The sequence below is a fragment of the Anas acuta genome, unplaced genomic scaffold (genome assembly GCF_963932015.1).
Source record: "Anas acuta unplaced genomic scaffold, bAnaAcu1.1 SCAFFOLD_201, whole genome shotgun sequence".
NCBI lineage: Eukaryota > Metazoa > Chordata > Aves > Anseriformes > Anatidae > Anas > Anas acuta.
The window spans coordinates 58,591-81,306 of NW_027076205.1; the positions used below are offsets into that span (position 1 = coordinate 58,591).

Consider the following 22,716-nt stretch of genomic DNA (forward strand, 5'->3'; position numbering starts at 1 on the left):
GGACAGTGGGGAGGGGACAGTGGGGTCAGGGACAGCACCATGGGGACAGTGGGGACAGGGACAGCACCGTGGGGACAGCGGGGGGGGACGGCGGGGTCAGGGACAGGACAGTGGGGTCAGGGACAGCACCATGGGGACAGTGGGGAGGGGACAGGACAGTGGGGACAGCACCATGGGGACAGCACCATGGGGACAGTGGGGCCAGGGACAGGACAGTGGGGACAGCACCGTGGGGACAGCACCGTGGGGACAGTGGGGCCAGGGACAGCACCACGGGGACAGCACCATGGGGACAGCACCGTGGGGACAGCACCACGGGGACAGTGGGGAGGGGACAGTGGGGTCAGGGACAGCACCGTGGGGACAGTGGGGTCACTGCGGTGGCACCCGGTGGTGCTGCCCAGGACGGGGACGGTGCTGCCACCGGGTGGGTGCTGGGCCCCATTGCAGTGGGGACCCTGGGGACATGTTGGGGACCCCTGGGATGTGATGAGCACCCCAAAGATGCATTGGGGAACCCAAGGACACACTGGGGACCCTGGGGACACGCTGGGGACCCTGAGGATGCACTGGGGACCCCAGGGACACGTTGGGAACCATGGGGGCCCTGGGGATGTGCTGGGGACCCCAGGGACACCACACTGGGGACCCCAGCGATGCGCTGGGGACCCTGGTGACAGTTTGGGGACCCCGGTGACACATTGGGGACCCTGGGGACAGGTTGGGGACCCCGGGGATGTGCTGGGGACCCTGAGGATGCATTGGAGACCCCAGGGATGTGTGGGGGACCCCAGGGACACCACATTGAGTACCCCAGCGATACACTGGGGACCCCGGTGACAGTTTGGGGACCCCGGGTGACACGTTGGGGACCCCGGTGACAGTTTGGGGAACCTGGTGACACGTTGGGGACCCTGGGGACAGGTTGGGGACCCTGGGGACTTGTTGGGAACCCCGTGGACTTGTCGGGGACCCCGAGGATGCGCTGGGGAACCCAGGGACACCACATTGAGGACCCCGCTGACACTTTGGGTACCCCGCTGACACTTTGGGTACCCCGCTGACACGTTGGGGACCCCGGGGACAGTTTGGGGACCCTGGTGACACGTTGGGGACCCCAGGGACAGGTTGGGGATCCTGGGGACAGGTTGGGACTATGGGGGCCCTGGGGATGTGCTGGTGACCCCAGGGACACCACATTGAGGACCCTGGTGACACGCTGGGGACCCCGGGGACAGTTTGGGGACCCTGGGGACAGGTTGGGGACCCTGGTGACACGTTGGGGACCCCATGGACTTGTTGGGGACCTCGGGGACATGTTGTGGACCCCGAGGATGCATTGGGGACCCTGGGGACACGTTGGGAACCATGGGGACCCCGGGGATGTGCTGGGGACCCCAGGGACACCACATTGAGGACCCCGCTGACACTTTGGGTACCCCGGTGACACACTGGGGACCCCGGTGACAGGTTGGGGACCTCGGGGACAGTTTGGGGACGCCGGGGACAGGTTGGGGACCCTGGGGACAGGTTGGGGACCCCGTGGACTTGTCGGGGAACCCGAGGATGCGCTGGGGACCCCAGGGACACCACATTGAGGACCCCGCTGACACTTTGGGTACCCCGGTGACACACTGGGGACCCCGGTGACAGGTTGGGGACTTGGGGACAGTTTGGGGACCTCGGGGACAGTTTGGGGACCCCGGGGATGTGCTGGGGACCCTGAGGATGCATTGGAGACCCCGGGGATGTGCTGGGGACCCCAGGGACACCACATTGAGTACCCCAGCGATGCGCTGGGGACCCCAGTGACACGCTGGGGACCTTGGTGACACGTTGGGGACCCCGGTGACAGTTTGGGGAACCTGGTGACACGTTGGGGACCCTGGGGACAGGTTGGGGACCCTGTGGACTTGTTGGGGACCCCGGGGACTTGTCGGGGACCCCGAGGATGCGCTGGGGACCCCAGGGACACCACATTGAGGACCCTGCTGACACGCTGGGGACCCCGCTGACACGTTGGGGACTTGGGGACAGTTTGGGGACCTCGGGGACAGTTTGGGGCCGCCGTTCACCTGAAGGCGCGGGGGTTGAGGCCGGCGTGGTGCGGCAGCATGGTGGTGAGGGCGTTCTGCAGCATCAGCAGCCGCCGGTACGTCTTCTCCTGCATGGGCAGCAGCAGCCCGATGCCGCCGTCCAGCGTGGCTGGGGGGGGGTTTATGGGGTCAGGGGGGGGGTCGGGGGGGTCACCCCAGCACCCCCAGTGAGTTTGGGGACAGCAGGGGGGGTGGTGACACAGAATGAGGTGACAAAAGGTTGGGGACATGGAGAGGGGGCGCAAATTGGGGGCACAGGGGAAGGGCGCGCGTTACGGGGAGCACCCCGGTGCCCCCCTGTGACCCCCCCGTGTCCCCCCCTGTCCCCCCCCGTGTCCCCCTGGGTCCCCCCCCAGTGCGTTTGGGGACAGGAGGGGGGGTGGTGACACAGAATGAGGTGACAAAAGGTTGGGGACATGGAGAGGGGGTGCGAATTGGGGCACAAGGGAAGGGTGCGCGTTACGGGGAGCACCCTGGTGCCCCCCCATGTCCCTCCCCGTGTCCCCCCCTGTCCCCCCCGTGTCCCCCTGTGTCCCCCCCCAGTGCGTTTGGGGACAGGAGAGGGGGTGGTGACACAAAATGAGGTGACAAAAGGTTGGGGACACGGAGAGGGGGCGCAAATTGGGGCACAGGGGAAGGGTGCGCGTTACGGGGAGCACCCCGGTGCCCCCCTGTGTCCCTCCCCGTGTCCCCCCCTGTCCCAACGTGTCCCCCCCCAGTGTGTTTGGGGACAGCAGAGGGGGTGGTGACACAGAATGAGGTGACACGAGGTTGGGGACATGGAGAGGGGGCGCAAATTGGGGCACAGGGGAAGGGTGCGCGTTACGGGGACCACCCCAGTGTCCCCCCTGTGACCCTCTTGTGTCCCCCCCGTGTCCCCCCCTGTCCCCCCCGTGTCCCCCCGTGTCCCCCCCGTACCGAACCAGGTGATGTGCTTCTGCTCCCAGGCGCTGGCCTTCTTGACGCCGTCGGTGGCGCCGCGGCAGGGGGTGCGCCAGAAGGTGTTGACGTGGGCGCCCACGTGGAAGTCGGCGCGGCGCAGCAAGCGCATGCCCCCAAAACTCTCCTTGGCTGGGGGGGCACCGTGGGGACAGGGACAGGGGTAAGGGACAAGGGACAGGGACAGTGAGAAGGGAGAAGGGACAAGTGAAAAGGGAGAAGGGACAGGGATAAGGGAGAAGGGATAAGGGACAAGTGACAAGGACAAGAGATAGGGATAAGGGACAAGGGACAGTGATAAGGGATAAGGGACAAGGGGCAGGGACAAGGGGACAGGGATAAGGGACAAGGATAAGGACAAAGGACAAGGGATGGGGATAAGGGACAAGGAACAAGGGATAGGGACAGGGACAAGGGACAAGGATAAGGGACAAGGGACAGGGGACAGGGACAAGGGACAGGGATAAGGGATAAGGGATAGAGATAAGGGACAAGGGATAGAGATAAGGGACAAGGATAAGGGACAAGGATAAGGGACAGGGATAAGGGATAAGGGATAAGGGATAAGGGATAAGGGACAGGGACAAGGGACAAGGGACAAGGGACAAGGGACAGGGACAAGGGACAGGGATAAGGGATAAGGGACAAGGGACAAGGATAAGGGATGAGGGATAAGGGACAAGGAACAAGGGACAGGGACAGGGACAAGGCACAAGGAATAGGGATAAGGGACAAGGACAAAGGACAGGGATAAGGGACAGGGGACAGGGATAAAGGATAAGGGAGAGGGATAAGGGATAAGGGACAAGAGACAAGGGACAGGGACAAGGATAAGGGACAAGGGACAGGGATAAGGGATAAGGGACAGGGATAAGGGACAAGGGACAGGGACAAGGGACAAGGGACAGGGATAAGGGACAGGGACATGGGATAAGGGATAAGGGACAAGGGACAAGTGACAAGGGATAAGGGACAGGGATAAGGGACAAGGAAAAGGGACAAGGGATAGGGACAGGGATAAGGGACAGGGACAAGTGACAAGGGAGAAGGGACAGGGGACAGGGATAAGGGACAGTGATAAGGGATAAGGGACAGGGACAAGGATAAGGGATAAGGGACAAGGGACAAGGGACAAGGGACAGGGATAAGGGACAGGGATAAGGGACAGGGGACAGGGACAGGGACGGGGATAAGGGACAAGGGACAAGGATAAGGGACAAGGGACAAGGGACAGGGACAAGGGGACAGGGATAAGGGACAAGGATAAGGACAAAGGACAAGGGATGGGGATAAGGGACAAGGATAAGGGACAAGGATAAGGGACAAGGGACAGTGGTAAGGGGTAAGGGACAAGGAAAAGGGACAAGGGACAAGGGACAAGGGACAGTGATAAGGGATAAGGGATAAGGGACAGAGATCAGGGACAAGGGTAAGGGACAAGGAAAAGGGTTAAGGGACAAGGGACAGTGATAAGGGACAAGGACAAGGGACAGGGACAGGGACAGGGACAGGGGACATGTCCATGTCCCCATGACTCACCCTCGGGCAGGTACATGTAGACCAGGAGGTTGCGGTCGCGGTCGGACACTGCGGAAGGACAGAGAGCGGCGTGACGGGGACAAAGGGACACCGTGGGGACACCGAGGGGACAGGGACGGGGACAGGGACGGGGACAGGAGGGGACACGCACCCAGGAAGCCCAGCTGGGTGCTGTCCACCATGAAGTCCACGCTGTACACCTCCAGCGGCTTGGCGTCCTGCACAGGGGACACCCTCAGCGGGGGACAACGTGTCCCCAAGGGGTGGCGGGGAGGTGTCACCACGTCCCCAAGTCCCCCAGGGTGGCATAGAAGTGTCCCCAGGTTCCCATGACCCCATGGTGGCACAGAAGTGTCCCCACATCCCCAGGTCCCCCAAGGCAGGAGGGAAGTGTCACCCTGTCCCCAAGTCCCCTGGGGCAGGAGGGAGGTGTCCCCATGTCCCCATGTCCCCAGGGTGGCATAAAAGTGTCCCCATGTCCCCAGGTCCCCCAAGGCAGGAGGGAGGTGTCCCCATGTCCCCATGTCCCCCAGGTCAGTAGGGAGGTGTCCCCAAGTCCCCATGTCCCCAGGGTAGCACAGAAGTGTCCCCATATCCCCACGTCCCCCAGGGCAGGAGAGAGGTGTCCCCATGTCCCCAAGGTGGCACAGAAGTGTCCCCATGTCCCCAAGCCCCCCACAATGCCCGGGGGACACCCCCAGGCTCCCACATCCCCCAGGACAGTGGGGATGTCCCCACGTGTCCCCACATGTCCCCACGTGTCTCTACGTGTCCCTATGTGTCCCCACGTCCCCCCCCATGTCCCCAGGTGTCCCCGCGTCCCCACCCTGCTGACGAGGGACAGGGTCTTGCTGTCCTCCTGGTAGCGCAGCAGGGAGATGCTCTTCATGAGGTCTGCGGCCAGGATGAAGTTCTTGACGCTGATCATCTGGTGGATGTAGAGCTGCGTGTCGATGAACGCCATGCCCGTCAGCTCGTGGTCCTTCAGGCTCCACAGGAAGATCTGCGGGGTACGGGGGGTTAATGGGGGAAATGGGGGGAATGGGGGGAAATGGGGGGTTAATGGGGGAAATGGGGGGTTAATGGGGGGTAATTGGGGCAGGGGGGGTCGTCGGGGTTAGGGGTGTGACTCGGTCCCGCTGCTGGCTGTCCCTGTGTCTCCATGTCCCCAGAATGTCCCCATATCCCCATAATGTCCCTATAACGTCCCCATAATGTCCCTATAACATCGCCATAATGTCCCTATAACATCCCCATAAAGTCCCCATATCCCCATGTCCCCATATCCCCACATCCCCAGTTATCCCAGTATCTCCCTATCCCCATAATGTCCCCATATCCCCCTGTCTGTGGGGTGGGGGGGGGACGGGGGTTAATGGGGGGCAGGGGGGGGAATTGGGGTTAATGGAGGGCAGGGGGGGTCGTCGGGGGGTTGGGGTGTGACTCGGTCCCACTGCTGGTGGTGTGTCCTTGTCCCTGTGTCTCCATGTCCCCATAACGTCCCCATATCCCCATAATGTCCCTATAACGTCCCCATAATGTCCCTATAACATCCCCATAAAGTCCCCATATCCCCCTGTCCCCATATCCACATGTCCCCATGTCCCAATATTCCCATGTCCCCCTGTTCCCAGAATGTCCCCATATTCCCCTATCCCCCTGTCCCCATGTCCACATATCCCCAAACCCCATATCCCCGTCCCCATATCCCCCCGTCCCCATATCCCCCTATCCCCATATCCCATATCCCCATATCCCCACATCCCCCTGTCCCCATATAATGTCCCCATATCCCCATAATGTCCCCATATCCCCATATCCCCCTGTCCCCATATCCCCAGTTATCCCAGTATCCCCATGTCCCCATATCCCTATGTCCCCATATCCCATGTCCCCCTGTCCCCATATCCCCATATCCCCACATCCCCCTGTCCCCATATAATGTCCCCATATCCCCATTATGTCCCCATATCCCCATACCCCATGTCCCCATGACCCCATATCCCCAGTTATCCTAGTATCCCCATATCCCCATAATGTCCCCATATCCCCATGTCCCCAGTAATCCCAGAATCCCCATAATGTCCCCATATCCCCCTATCCCTATATCCCCATGTCCCCAAATCCCCATATCCCTATATCCCCATGACCCCATATCCCCAGTTATCCCAGTATCCCCATAATGTCCCCATATCCCATGTCCCCCTGTCCCCATATCCCCAGTTATCCCAGTATCCCCATAATGTCCCCCTGTCCCCATATCCCCATTATCATGTCCCCATATCCCCCTGTCCCCATATCCCCATGTCCCCACATCCCCCTATCCCCATATCCCCTATCCTGTATCCCCTATCCTATATCCCCATATCCCATATCTCCATATCCCCATGACCCCATATCCCCATAATGTCCCCATATCCCCCTATCCCCCTGTCCCCATAATGTCCCCATATAATGTCCCCCTATCCCCATAATGTCCCCATATCCCCATGTCCCCAAATCCCCATGTCCCTATATCCCCATGACCCCATATCCCCAGTTATCCCAGTATCCCCATATCCCCATTATCATGTCCCCATATCCCCATGTCCCCACATCCCCCTATCCACCTATTCCCATATCCCCCTATCCCCATATCCCCCTGTCCCCATACCCCACATCCCCATATCATGTCCCCATGTCCCCATATCCCCATACCCCCATATCCCCATGTCCCCACATCCCCCTATCCCCATATCCCCATGACCCCATATCCCCAGTTATCCCAGTATCCCCATATCCCCATTATCATGTCCCCATGTCCCCATGTCCCCACATCCCCCTATCCCCATATCCCCATGACCCCATATCCCCAGTTATCCCAGTCTCCCCACATCCCCATATCACATCCCCACGTCCCCATATCACACCCCCCACCCCATAACCCACCCCATAACCCCCCCAGCCCCCCCAGGCCCCCACCTTCTGCCCGATGGCAGACACGAGGTACCCGTTGCAGTGGCACAGGGCGGTGACGGGGCCCTTCTGCTCCTTCTCGTACAGCACCTTGAACTTGTTCTTGGTCAGCGGCTGCCCCGGCTCCGGCACCACCTCGATGATGTCCATGATCAGGATCTGGGCACCCCGAAACAGACGCTCACACCCCATAACCCCCCCATGACCCCCCCCGGTGTCCCCCCATGACACCCCGGTGATCCCCTGGTGTCCCCCAGTGACCCCCCAATGTCTCCCAGTGTCCCCCCGGTGACCCCCGGTATCCCCCAGTGTCCCCTGGTGTCCCCCAGTGACCCCTCGGTGTCCCCCCTGTGACCCCCAGTGTCCCCTGGTGATCCCCTAGTGACCCCCCTATAACCCCCCGGTGACCCCCCTATAACCCCCCGGTGACCCCCCATGACCCCCAGTTCCCTCCGGTGTCCCCCCAATGTCCCCCCGGTGATCCCCCAGTGACCCCTGGTGACCCCCGGTGTCCCCCAGTGACCCCTGTGACCCCCCTGTGACCCCCCCCATGAACCCCCAGTGCCCTCTGGTGTCCCCCCAATGTCCCCCCGTGACCCCCCTGTGCCCCTGGTGACCCCCCAGTGTCCCCCCGGTGACCCCCCATGACCCCCAGTTCCCTCCGGTGTCCCCCCAATGTCCCCCCGGTGATCCCCCAGTGACCCCTGGTGACCCCCGGTGTCCCCCAGTGACCCCTGTGACCCCCCTGTGACCCCCCCCATGAACCCCCAGTGCCCTCTGGTGTCCCCCCAATGTCCCCCCGTGACCCCCCTGTGCCCCTGGTGACCCCCCAGTGTCCCCCTGTGTCCCCCTGGTGTCCCCCCAGTGACCCTCTGTGACCCCCCAGTGTCCCCCGGTGACTCCCCTGTGACCCCCGGTGTCCCCCAGTGCCCCCCCAGTGCCCCCTGTGACCTCTCAGTATCCCCCCAGTGCCCCCCAGTATCCCCCCAGTAACCCCCCCAGTGCCCCCTGGTGCCCCTGGTGTCCCCAGTGACCCCCCCGGTATCCCCTTTTAACCCCCCGGTGACCCCCCATGACCCCCAGTGCCCCCCAGTATCCCCCCAGTGCCCCCCCAGTAACCCCCCAGTGCCCCCCCAGTGCCCCCGGTGACCCCCCCGGTATCCCCTTTTAACCCCCCGGTGACCCCCCATGACCCCCCGGTGCCCCCCAGTAACCCCCCAGTGCCCCCCAGTGCCCCCCCAGTGCCCCCTGTGACCTCCCAGTATCCCCCCAGTGCCCCCCAGTATCCCCCCAGTGCCCCCCCAGTAACCCCCCGGTGCCCCCGGTGTCCCCAGTGACCCCCCCGGTATCCCCTTTTAACCCCCCGGTGACCCCCCATGACCCCCAGTGCCCCCCAGTGTCCCCCCAGTGCCCCCTGTGACCTCCCAGTATCCCCCCAGTGCCCCCTGGTGTCCCCCAGTGACCCCCCGGTGTCCCCCGGTGACCCTCCAGTGTCCCCGGGTGTCCCCCGGTGACCCCCCTGTGAACCCCCTATAACCCCCCACTAACCCCCCGGTGACCCCCCATGACCCCCAGTGCCCCCTGGTGTCCCCCGGTGACCCCCCTATAACCCCCCGGTGACCCCCAGTGCCCCCCGTTGTCCCCCCAGTGTCCCCCTGTGACCCCCCTGGTGACCCCCCAGTGTCCCCCAGTGTCTCCCCGGCGTCCCCCCATGACACCCCGGTGTCCCCCAGGTATCCCCCGAAGTCCCCCAGTAACCCCCTGGTGTCCCCCAGTGTCCCCCCAGTGCCCACTCTGACCCCGTTACCCCCCAGTGCCCCCCAGTGCCCCCCCAGTAACCCCCCAGTGTCCCCAGTGACCCCCCCGGTATCCCCTTTTAACCCCCCGGTGACCCCCCATGACCCCCCAGTGTCCCCCCAGTGCCCCCCCAGTGCCCCCAGTGCGCACCCTGCCGCGGCAGGTGACCTCCTCGCCCTGCATGAGGCAGGTGCCCACGGCGATGTAGCCCTTCAGCCCCGACACCGTCTCCTCGCTCTTGAGGGACACGGTCTTCATGCAGGTGACGTGCTCCCACTCCTCCAGATCGATCCTGGGGGGGGGTGGGGGCGTTTGGGGTGGGTTTGGGGGGGTTTTGGGGGGGTTTGGGAGGGGTTGGAGGGGTTTGGGGTGGGTTTGGGGTGGGTTTGGGGGGGTTTGGGGTGGGTTTAGGGGGTTTAGGGGGTTTGGGGTGGGTTTGGGGGGGCTTGGGGGTCTTTGGGGAGGGTTTGGGGGGGAGTTTTGGTGGGTTTGGAGTGGGTTTGGGGTGGGTTTAGGGGGTTTGGGGTGGGTTTGGGGGGGTTAAAGGGGGTTTAGGGGGTTTGGGGTGGGTTTGGAGGGGAAGTGGGGGGGTTTGGGGTTTTGGGGGGGCTTGGGGGAGGTTTGGGGTGGATTTGGGGGATTGGGGTGGGCTTTGGCGGGTTTAGGGGGGGTTGGGGGGGTTTGGGGTGGGTTTGGGGTGAGTTACGGGGGGTTTGGGTGGGTTTGGGGGCTTTGGGGTGATTTAAAGGGGGCTTGGAGTGGGTTTGGGGAGGTTTTAAGGGGTTTGGGGTGGGTTTAGGGGGGTTTAGTGGGTTTGTGGTGGGTTTGGGGGGTTTGGTGGGGTTTGGGTTGGGTATGGGTTGGGTTTGGCGTGGGTTTAGGAGGTTTGGGTTGGGTTTGGGTGGGTTTAAGGGTTTTGGGGTGGGATTGGCAGATTTGGGGTGGGTTTGGGGGATTTGGGGCGCTGACCTGGTGTTGGGGATGGTCTCCCAGCTGACGGGGGAGATGAGCTGGATGGAGAAGGCCTCCTGCTGCGGGTGGATGTAGCGCTCGTCTGGGGGGGGGGGACACAGCAGGACACGGGGTGGCACCGTGGGGACGTCGGACGGGGACACGGGGGGACACCAGGATGGGGACACGGGGTACACCGGGTGCGTGGGGCAGTGGGATGGAGCTGTGTGGGGTCACCAGGATGGGGCCATGGGGGGGCACTGGGATGGGGCCATATGGGGACACCGGGATGGTGGCACATGGGGACACTGGGATGGCACCACGTGGGGACATCAAGATAGTGCCATATGGGGTCAATGGGATGGTGGCATATGGGAACACTGGGATGGCACTGCATGGGGACACGGAGATGGTGCCATATGGGGACATTGGGACAGCATGGCATCACGTGGGGACACAGGGATGGCAGCATTTGGGGACATGGGGATGGTGCTGCATGGGGACATTGGGATGGTGACATGTGGGGACATTGGGATGGCACCATGAGGGGACACGGGGACGGCACTGTGTAGGGACATCAGGACAGTGCCATATAGGAACACCAGGATGGTGCCATATGGGGACAAGATAGTGCCACGTGGGGACATTGGGATGGCACTGTGTGGGGACAACAAGACAGTGCAATATGGGGACACCAGGATGGCACTTTGTAGGGACACTGGGATGGCACTGTGTGGGGACAAGATAGTGCCATATGGGGACACTGGGATGGTGCCATATAGGGGCATTGGGATGACACTGCGTGGGGACAAGAGAGTGCCATATGGGGACACCAGGATGGTGCCATATGGGGACACGGGGACAGCATGGCACCACATGGGGACACGGGGATGGTGCCACGTAAGGGACTCGGGGGTGGCACCATATGGGGACACAGGGTTGGCACCATTTGGGGACACAGGGTTGGCACCATTTGGGGACACCAGGCTGCCATCATTTGGGGTTACCAGGCTGCCACCATTTGGGGACACCAGGCTGCCACCATTTGGGGTCACCAGGCTGGCACTATTTGGGGACACCAGGCTGCCACCATTTGAGGTCACTGGGCTGGCACCATTTGGGGTCACCGGGCTGCCACCATTTGGGGACACGGGGATGGCACCATTTGGGGCCACCAGGCTGGCACCATTTGGGGTCACCAGGCTGCCACCATTTGGGGACACCGGGATGGCACCATTTGGGGTCACGGGGTTGGCACCATTTGGGGTCTTGGGGATGGCACCATTTGGGGCCACCAGGCTGCCACCATTTGGGGTCACCGGGCTGCCACCATTTGGGGACACCGGGCTGCCACCATTTGGGGACACAGGGGTGGCACCATTTGGGGACACCGGGCTGCCACCATTTGGGGCCACCAGGCTGGCACCATTTGGGGTGACCCTATTTTGGGGCTGCCGGGCTCACCGCGCTCGATGCTCTCGAACTCCTTCTCCTCCCCGGTCATGCGGGGGATGCGCGTGCAGGGGTTGATGACGCTGGTGGCCACGGCGTACACCTGAGGGGGACACGGTTTGGGGACACCGTTTGGGGACACATTTTGGGGACACATTTAGGGCCACGGTACCTTGGACTCGACGTGGTAGGCCATGTAGTGCGCGGTGCAGCGCAGTTTGGGGACACGGTTTGGAGACGCGGTTTGGGGACACGGTTTGGGGACACAGTTTAGGGACACAGTTTAGGGACACAGTTTAGGGACGCAGTTTGGGGACACAGTTTGGGGCTGTGGTTTGGGGCCGTGGTTTGGGGATGCGGGACGTGGTTTGGGGACACGGTTTGGAGACACGCTTTGGGGACACGGTTTGGGGATGCGGGACGCGGTTTGGGGACACAATTTTTAGGGACACGGTTTGGGGACACATTTAGGGACACATTTTGGGGACACATTTAGGGCCACGGTACCTTGGACTCGATGTGGTAGGCCACGTAGTGCGTGGTGCAGCGCAGTTTGGGGACGCGGTTTGGAGATGTGGTTTGGGGTCACAGTTTGGGGATGCGGGACACGTTTTGGGGACACAGTTTGGGGCCACAGTTTTTAGGGACACGATTTGGGGACACAGTTTGGGGACACATTTAGGGACACGTTTTGGGGTGTGGTACCTTGGACTCGATGTGGTATGCCACGTAGTGCGCGGTGCAGCGCAGTTTGGGGACACGGTTTGGGGACGTGGTTCGGGGCCACGATTTGGGGATGCGGGACACATTTTGGGGACACAATTTGGGGACACATTTAGGGACACATTTAGGGACACATTTAGGGCCACGGTACCTTGGACTCGACGTGGTAGGCCACGTAGTGCGCGGTGCAGCGCAGCGGGATTTTGCGCACGGGCCAGGGCGCGTCGTAGGACAGGTAGGCGGGCAGGACGCTGATGCGCAGCTCCCCCTGGGGGGGTCACCGTCACATTGAGGGGACACGGGGACACCCCCGGGACCCCCCCAAACCCCCCCGGGACCCCCACCCACCTGGCGGTTGAAGTAGAGGAAGCCCTTGGGGCAGTTGACGTTGTGGAAGGGGGCGAAGGACTCCACGGGGCCGTCGATGGTCATGGGGTGCAGGCGCAGCGCCCCCCGCGCCGTCACCAGCAGCCAGTGAGGGGAGGGGCCGCAGATGAACACCTGTTTTTTTTTGGGGGGGGGGAGATGGTTAGCAAGGGGGGGGGGCGAAATCTCGGGGGGGTGGCCCCAAAACTGGGGGAGGTGGCCCTAAAACTGGGGAGGCAGCCACAGGTCTGGGGGAGGGCCCTATGTGCATTTGGGGGGTCCCCAGATGGATTGGGGGGGGTCCGAAATCTGGGGGGGTGGTCCCAAATTTGGGGGACGTGGCCCTAAATTTGGGGGAGGTGGACCTAAAACTGGGGGAGGTGGCTCTAAAACTGGGGAGGTGGCCCCAGGTCTTGGGGAGGGCCCTACGTGGATTTGGGGGGTCCCCAAATGGATTGGGGGGGCGGGAGGTTGATGGGGGGGGTCCGAAATCTGGGGGGTGGTCCCAAATTTGGGGGAGGTGGACCTAAAACTGAAGGGGGTGGCCACAAATCTGGGGAGGTGGCCCTAAAACTGGAGGGGGTGGCCCCAGGTCTGGGGGAGGGCCCTACGTGGATTTGGGGAGTCCCAGATGGATTGGGGGGGGTCTGAAATCTGGGGGGGTGGTCCAAAATTTGGGGGAGGTGGACCCAAATCTGGGGGGGTGGTCCCAAATTTGGGGGAGGTGGACCCAAATCTGGGGGAGGTGGCCCTAAAACTGGGGAGGTGGCCGCAGGTCTGGGGGAGGGCCCTACGTGGATTTGGGGGGTCCCCAGATGGATTGGGGGGGGCTGGAGGTTGATGGGGGGGGCTGGAGGTTGATGGGGGGGGGCCTGAAATTGATGGGGGGGTCTCCAGATTTAGGGGGGTGTCCCCAAATTGATTGGGGGGGTCCTGAAAGTGATGAGATAGGGTCCCCAAATTTAGAAGAGGTCCCCACATTGATTGGGGGACCCTGAAATTGATGGGTGGGGTCCCCAAATTTTTTTTGGGGGGGTCCCTACGTTAATGGGGGGACCCCGAGATTGATGGTTAACAGTCCTCAAATTTAGGGGGGGTCCTGAAATTGATGGGGGAGGTCCCCAAATTTAGGGGGGGTCCCCAAGTTAATGAGGGGACCCTGAAATTGATGGGTGGGGTCCCCAGATTTTTTGGGGGGGGTCCCCAAGTTGATGGGGGGATCCTGAAATTGATGGGGAAGAGCCCCCAAATTTTTTGGGGGGGGTCCCAAGTTGATGAGGGGATCCTAAAATTGATGAGTGGGGTCCCCAATTTTTTTTCGGGGGGTCCCTATTAATGGGGGGACCCCAAAATTGATGGGAAAGGGTCCTCAAATTTAGGGGGGATCCCCAAATTGATTGAGGGATCCTGAAATTGATGGGTGGGGTCCCCTATTTTTTTTTGGGGGGGTCCCTATTGATGGGAGGACCCCGAGATTGATGGGAAAGGGTCCTCAAATTTAGGGGGGGGGTCCCCACATTGATTGGGGGGGCCCCCACATTGATGACGATGATGATGGCTGGGTGTCCCCAGACCTTGAGGGATGTCCCCAAATATTGGGGTGCCCCCCCCCCAAAAAATCTCACCCCCGAGTAGCCGTAGATGTCCTCGAAGTAGCGGAACCTGGCCACGCGGCCCCGCGGCCCCCCCGGCTCCTCGGCGCCCCCCGCGCTCTCCGGCTTCTTCTTGGACGGCTTCGGCTTCCGCTCGCGGAAATTGATGTTGTGGGGCACCTGGGGGGGGGGTGGGGTTGGGGTGGGGGGCGCGGGGCCCCCCGGGACCCCATGGACCCCCCCGGGACCCCCGGGACCCCCCCGGGACCCCCCCTCACCTTTTTGAAGCGCACTTTGAGGTTGCTCTGCCCCAGCTGGGAGTCGTGGCTGAAGGCTTCGTAGATCAGCAGCTCCTGGTCCACGTGCACCTGGCGGTGGGGAGGGGGTCAGCGCGGCCCCATAGCGCGGCCCCATAGCGCGGCCCCATAGCGCGGCCCCATAGCGTGACCTCATATCATGGCCCCATAGCACAGCCCCATAGCACGGCCAGCCCCATAGCGCGGCCCCATAGCGCGGCCCCATAGCACGGCCCCATAGCGCGGCCCCATAGCACGGCCCCATAGCACGGCCCCATAGCACAGCCCCATAGCGTGGCCCCATAGCATGACCTCATATCATGGCCCCATAGCACAGCCCCATAGCACGGCCCCATAGCACAGTCCCATAGCACGGCCCCATAGCACGGCCCCATAGCACAGCCCCATAGCGCGGCCCCATAGCGCAGCCCCATAGCGCAGCCCCATAGCATGATCTCATATCATGGCCCCATAGCGCGGCCCCATAGTGCAGCCCCATAGCATGACCTCATATCATGGCCCCATAGCACAGCCCCATAGCGCGGCCCCATAGCACAGCCCCATAGCGCGGCCCCATAGCGCGGCCCCATAGCATGACCTCATATCATGGCCCCATAGCGCGGCCCCATAGCGCAGCCCCATAGCGCGGCCCCATAGCGCAGCCCCATAGCACGGCCCCATAGTGCGGCCCCATAGCGCGGCCCCATAGCACGGCCCCATAGCGCAGCCCCATAGCACGGCCCCATAGCACGGCCCCATGGCACAACCTCATATCATGGCCCCATAGCACAGCCCCATAGCACAGCCCCATAGCACAGCCCCATAGCACGGCCCCATAGCACGGCCCCATAGCGCGGCCCCATAGCGCAGCCCCATAGCACGGCCCCATAGCGCGGCCCCATAGCGCAGCCCCATAGCACGGCCCCATAGCGCGGCCCCATAGCGCGGCCCCATAGCACAGCCCCATAGCATGACCTCACATCATGGCCCCATAGCGCGGCCCCATAGCGCAGCCCCATAGCATGACCTCATATCATGGCCCCATAGCGCAGCCCCATAGCACAGCCCCATAGCGCAGCCCCATAGCACGACCTCATATCATGGCCCCATAGCACAGCCCCATAGCGCAGCCCTATAGCACAGCCCCATAGCGCGGCCCCACAGCATGGCCCCATAGCGCGGCCCCATAGCACAGCATGGCCCCATAGCGCAGCCCCATAGCGCGGCCCCATAGCGCGGCCCCATAGCACAGCCCCATAGCACAGCCCCATAGCGCGGCCCCATAGCGCGGCCCCATAGCACAGCCCCATAGCGCAGCCCCATAGCACGGCCCCATAGCATGACCTCATATCATGGCCCCATAGCACAGCCCCATAGCACAGCCCCATAGCACGGCCCCATAGCGCAGCCCCATAGCGCGGCCCCATAGCACGGCCCCATAGCACAGCCCCATAGCACAGCCCCATAGCATGACCTCATATCATGGCCCCATAGCGCGGCCCCATAGCGCAGCTCCATAGCACAGCCCCATAGCACAGCATGGCCCCATAGCGCGGCCCCATAGCGCAGCCCCATAGCACAGCCTCATAGCACGACCTCATATCATGGCCCCATAGCGCGGCCCCATAGCACGGCCCCATAGCATGACCTCATATCATGGCCCCATAGCGCAGCCCCATAGCGCGGCCCCATAGCGTGACCTCATATCATGGCCCCATAGCACAGCCCCATAGCACGGCCCCATAGCACGGCCCCATAGCACAGCCCCATAGCGCGGCCCCATAGCATGACCTCATATCATGGCCCCATAGCGCAGCCCCATAGCGCGGCCCCATAGCGTGACCTCATATCATGGCCCCATAGCACAGCCCCATAGCACGGCCCCATAGCGTGACCTCATATCATGGCCCCATAGCACAGCCCCATAGCACGGCCCCATAGCACGGCCCCATAGCACGGCCCCATAGCGCGGCCCCATAGCATGACCTCATATCATGGCCCCATAGCGCAGCCCCATAGCACGGCCCCATAGTGCAGCCCCATAGCGCGGCCCCATAGCGCGGCCCCATAGCGCGGCCCCATAGCACAGCATGGCCCCATAGCGCAGCCCCATAGCGCGGCCCCATAGCATGACCTCATATCATGGCCCCATAGCGCAGCCCCATAGCACGGCCCCATACCACAGCCCCATAGCACGGCCCCATAGCACGGCCCCATAGCGCGGCCCCATAGCACGGCCCCATAGCGTGACCTCATATCATGGCCCCATAGCACAGCCCCATAGCGCGGCCCCATAGTGCAGCCCCATAGCGCGGCCCCATAGCACAGCCCCATAGTGCAGCCCCATAGCGCGGCCCCATAGCACAGCCCCATAGCACAGCCCCATAGCATGACCTCATATCATGGCCCCATAGCGCGGCCCCATAGTGCAGCCCCATAGCGCGGCCCCATAGCACAGCCCCATAGCACAGCCCCATAGCGCGGCCCCATAGCACAGCCACATAGCACGGCCCCATAGCGCGGCCCCATAGCATGACCTCATATCATGGCCCCATAGCACAGCCCCATAGTGCAGCCCCATAGCGCAGCCCCATAGCGCGGCCCCATAGCATGACCTCATATCATGGCCCCATGGCACAGCCCCACAACACGGCCCCATAGCACAGCCCCATAGCGCGGCCCCATAGCATGACCTCATATCATGGCCCCATAGCACAGCCCCATAGCGCGGCCCCATAGTGCAGCCCCATAGCGCGGCCCCATAGCACAGCCCCATAGTGCAGCCCCATAGCGCGGCCCCATAGCACAGCCCCATAGCACAGCCCCATAGCATGACCTCATATCATGGCCCCATAGCGCGGCCCCATAGTGCAGCCCCATAGCGCGGCCCCATAGCACAGCCCCATAGCACAGCCCCATAGCATGACCTCATAACATGGCCCCATAGCGCGGCCCCATAGCGCGGCCCCATGGCACAACCTCATATCATGGCCCCATGGCACAGCCCCACAACACGGCCCCATAGCACAGTCCCATGGCACAGCCCCATAGCATGACCTCATATCATGGCCCCATGGCACAGCCCCACAACACGGCCCCATAGCACAGCCCCATAGCGCGGCCCCATAGCATGACCTCATATCATGGCCCCATAGCGCAGCCCCATAGCGCGGCCCCATAGCGTGACCTCATATCATGGCCCCATAGCACAGCCCCATAGCACGGCCCCATAGCGTGACCTCATATCATGGCCCCATAGCACAGCCCCATAGCATGGCCCCATAGCACAGCCCCATAGCATGGCCCCATAGCACGGCCCCATAGCGCGGCCCCATAGCGCAGCCCCATAGCACGGCCCCATAGCGCGGCCCCATAGCGCGGCCCCATAGCACGGCCCCATAGCGCAGCCCCATAGCGCGGCCCCATAGCGCGGCCCCATAGCATGACCTCATATCATGGCCCCATAGCGCAGCCCCATAGCATGACCTCATATCATGGCCCCATAGCACGGCCCCATAGCATGACCTCATATCATGGCCCCATAGCGCAGCCCCATAGCGCAGCCCCATAGCATGACCTCATATCATGGCCCCATAGGGCGGCCCCATAGCGCAGCCCCATAGCACAGCCCCATAGCACGGCCCCATAGCACGGCCCCATAGCGCGGCCCCATAGCGCGGCCCCATAGCATGACCTCATATCATGGCCCCATAGCGCGGCCCCATAGCGCAGCCCCATAGCACGGCCCCATAGCACGGCCCCATAGCATGACCTCATATCATGGCCCCATAGCACGGCCCCATAGCGCAGCCCCATAGCGCGGCCCCATAGCACGGCCCCATAGCATGACCTCATATCATGGCCCCATAGCACAGCCCCATAGCACAGCCCCATAGCGCGGCCCCATAGCGCAGCCCCATAGCACAGCCCCATAGCACAGCCCCATAGCGCAGCCCCATAGCACAACCTCATATCATGGCCCCATAGCGCAGCCCCATAGCGCGGCCCCATAGCGCAGCCCCATAGCACAGCCCCATAGCACAGCCCCATAGCATGACCTCATATCATGGCCCCATAGCACAGCCCCATAGCACAGCCCCATAGCATGACCTCATATCATGGCCCCATAGCGCGGCCCCATAGCACAGCCCCATAGCACGGCCCCATAGCGCGGCCCCATAGCGCAGCCCCATAGCGCGGCCCTATAGCGCAGCCCCATAGCACAGCCCCATAGCACAGCCCCATAGCGCGGCCCCATAGCGCGGCCCCATAGCGCGGCCCCATAGCACGGCCCCATAGCGCGGCCCCATAGCACGACATCATATCATGGCCCCATAGCACAGCCCCATAGCGCGGCCCCATAGCATGGCCCCATAGCACGGCCCCATAGCGCGGCCCCATAGCATGACCTCATATCATGGCCCCATAGCACAGCCCCATAGTGCAGCCCCATAGCACGGCGCCATAGCACAGCCCCATAACGCGGCCCCATAGCATGACCTCATATCATGGCCCCATAGCACGGCCCCATAGTGCAGCCCCATAGCACGGCCCCATAGCACAGCCCCATAACGCGTCCCCATAGCACGGCCCCATAGCACAGCCCCATAGCATGACCTCATATCATGGCCCCATAGCGCAGCCCCATAGCACGGCCCCATAGCACAGCCCCATAGCACAGCCCCATAGCACGGCCCCATAGCGCGGCCCCATAGCACAGCATGGCCCCATAGCACAGCATGGCCCCATAGCGCGGCCCCATAGCGCGGCCCCATAGCATGACCTCATATCATGGCCCCATAGCGTAGCCCCATAGCGCGGCCCCATAGCGCGGCCCCATAGCACGGCCCAATAGCATGACCTCATATCATGGCCCCATAGCACAGTCCCATAGCGCGGCCCCATAGCACGGCCCCATAGCGCGGCCCCATAGCGCAGCCCCATAGCACAGCCCCATAGCACGGCCCCATAGCACGGCCCCATAGCACGGCCCCATAACGCGTCCCCATAGCACAGCCCCATAGCGCGGCCCCATAGCGCGTCCCCATAGCGCAGCCCCATGGCACAGCCCCACAGCACAGCCCCAGCCCCACACCTCTGCAACCACGTCCCAGCCCCACATGCAGCCCCACATCCCACCCCAGCCCCATACCCCAACCCCATATCCCACCCTAGTCCCACACCCTGACCCCATATCCCACCTTGACCCCATATCCCACCCCAACCCCACATCCTGACCCCATATCCCATCCCCTCACCCCATACCCCACACCCAGCCCCATATCCTACCCCAGCCCCACACCCAGCCCCATATCCCACCCTGACCCCATATCCCAGCCCCATATCCCACCCCACATCCCACATCCCAGCCCCACACCCTGACCCCATATATCCCACCCCAGCCCTATATCCCACCCCACATCCCACATCCCAGCCCCACACCCTGACCCCATATATCCCACCCCAGCCCTATATCCCATCCCAGCCCCATACCCTGACTCCATATCCCATCCCCTCACCCCACACCCAGCCCCACACCCACCCCACCCACCCCATACCCCCCACCCACCAGCAGGTAGGGGCGGCTGTGGCGGTGTCCCAGTGGCACCCTGACCCCGACCCCAACCCCATATCCCACCCCAACCCCAACCCCACACCCCACACCCCACACCCCACACCCAGCCCCATATCCCACCCCAGCCCCATATCCCACCCCATCCCCACATCCCAGCCCCACACCCTGACCCCATATCCCACCCCAGCCCCCATATCCCACCTTGACCCCATATCCCACACCCCAGCCCCACACCTTGACCCCATATCCCATCCTGACCTCACATCCTGACCCCAACCCTAACCCCATACCCTAACCCAGCCCCACACCCTGACCCCATATCCCACCCCATATCCCACCCCATATCCCACCCCAGCCCCACACCCTGGACCAATATCCCACCTTGACCCCATATCTCACCCCGACCCCACCCCACAACCCCCCCACCCTATATCCCCCCCCACCCACCAGCAGGTACGGGCGGCTGTGGCGGTGTCCCAGTGGCACCAGCAGCACCTCCTTGACCAGTGGCAGCTCCCCCTGGCGCGTGGCCTCCTCCTTCCTGGCCTCACCCGGTGCCGCCGGCTGCCCGAAGGAGCTGTCCACCAGCACCCGCTGCCCCATCGGGAAGTTCTTCACCAGGAACACCAGGCGCCACTCGGGCAGCTGGTAGATCTGGGGGGGGACATGGGGACACTGGGAGGACTGGGAGGGACTGGGAGGGACTGGGGGGATGTGGGGGACACTGGGGGGCCATGGGGACACTGGCCACCAGCACCCGCTGCCCCATCGGGAAGTTCTTCACCAGGAACACCAGGCGCCACTCGGGCAGCTGGTAGATCTGGGGGGGGACATGGGGACACTGGGAGGACTGGGAGGGACTGGGAGGGACTGGGGGGATGTGGGGGACACTGGGGGGCCATGGGGACACTGGCCACCAGCACCCGCTGCCCCATCGGGAAGTTCTTCACCAGGAACACCAGGCGCCACTCGGGCAGCTGGTAGATCTGGGGGGGGACACGGGGTCACTGGGGGGACTGGGAGGGACTGGGAGGGACTGGGAGGATGTGGGGGGGCTGGGGGGACATGGGGACACCGGGGGGCTGGGGGGATGTGGGGATACTGGGAGGATATGGGGGCACTGGGGGGATGTGGGGATACTGGGGGGACACTGGGGACACTGGGGGGACACTGGGGGGACACTGGGATGACTGGGGGACACTGGGGGGCCATGGGGACACTGGCCACCAGCACCCGCTGCCCCATCGGGAAGTTCTTCACCAGGAACACCAGGCGCCACTCGGGCAGCTGGTAGATCTGGGGGGACATGGGGACACTGGGGGGACTGGGAGGGACTGGGAGGATGTGGGGACACTGGGGGGACATGGGGACACCGGGGGGCTGGGGGACACCGGGAGGACTGGGAGACACTGGGGGAACTGGGGGACACTTGGGGGGACATGGGGACACTGGGGGGACATGGGGACACCGGGAGGACTGGGAGACACTGGGGGGACACTGGGAGGGACTGGGGGGACACTGGGGGGCCATGGGGACACTGGCCACCAGCACCCGCTGCCCCATCGGGAAGTTCTTCACCAGGAACACCAGGCGCCACTCGGGCAGCTGGTAGATCTGGGGGGACACGGGGACACTGGGGGGACTGGGAGGGACTGGGAGGGACTGGGAGGATGTGGGGGGGCTGGGGGGACATGGGGGGACATGGGGACACCGGGGGGCTGGGGGGATGTGGGGATACTGGGAGGATATGGGGGCACTGGGGGGATGTGGGGATACTGGGGGGACACTGGGGGGACACTGGGGGGACACTGGGGACACTGGGGGACATGGGGACACTGGGGGGACTGGGAGGGACTGGGAGGACACTGGGGGGATGTGGGGATACTGGGGAGAATGGGGGGACTGGGGGAACAGGGGGACATGGGGATACTGGGAGGACTGGGGGACACTGGGAGGATGTGTGATGGATGGACAGAGGGATTTGGGAATAATAGGGGGTCATGGGGACACTGGGGGGACACTGGGGGGACACTGGGGGGACACTGGGGGACATGGGGACACTGGGGGGACACTGGGGGGCCATGGGGACACTGCCCACCAGCACCCGCTGCCCCATCGGGAAGTTCTTCACCAGGAACACCAGGCGCCACTCGGGCAGCTGGTAGATCTGGGGGGGGACACGGGGTCACTGGGGGGGACTGGGAGGGACTGGGAGGATGTGGGGGGACTGGGGAGAATGGGGGATGCCGAGGGGATGTGCAAGGAGGAGGGACAGGGGGACACTGGGGGAACTGGGGGACACTTGGGGGGACACTGGGAGGATGTGTGATGGATGGACAGGGGGATATGGGGACACTGGGATGACATGGGGACACTGGGAGGACTGGGAGGGACTGGGAGGGACTGGGAGGATGTGGGGGGCCATGGGGACACTG

General features: G+C 63.5%; 1 protein-coding gene across 2 annotated transcripts in view; it reads right to left on the minus strand.

Annotated features, from left to right (window-relative positions):
* The window catches only part of CPSF1 (cleavage and polyadenylation specific factor 1), a 44,797-nt gene that overhangs the window by 1,734 nt on the left and 20,347 nt on the right, over positions 1–22,716 (minus strand). For both annotated transcript variants that reach the window (XM_068668563.1, XM_068668564.1), the window contains 14 exons: positions 20,729–20,935; positions 14,689–14,778; positions 14,444–14,590; positions 12,801–12,953; positions 12,604–12,720; positions 11,742–11,832; positions 10,296–10,380; positions 9,477–9,618; positions 7,536–7,688; positions 5,401–5,577; positions 4,726–4,792; positions 4,575–4,622; positions 3,015–3,167; positions 2,076–2,205 (listed from right to left, as the gene is read on the minus strand). In XM_068668563.1, the coding sequence (XP_068524664.1) occupies positions 2,076–2,205; positions 3,015–3,167; positions 4,575–4,622; positions 4,726–4,792; positions 5,401–5,577; positions 7,536–7,688; positions 9,477–9,618; positions 10,296–10,380; positions 11,742–11,832; positions 12,604–12,720; positions 12,801–12,953; positions 14,444–14,590; positions 14,689–14,778; positions 20,729–20,935 (1,760 nt within the window). The remainder of the gene's footprint in view (positions 1–2,075; positions 2,206–3,014; positions 3,168–4,574; positions 4,623–4,725; positions 4,793–5,400; positions 5,578–7,535; positions 7,689–9,476; positions 9,619–10,295; positions 10,381–11,741; positions 11,833–12,603; positions 12,721–12,800; positions 12,954–14,443; positions 14,591–14,688; positions 14,779–20,728; positions 20,936–22,716) is intronic.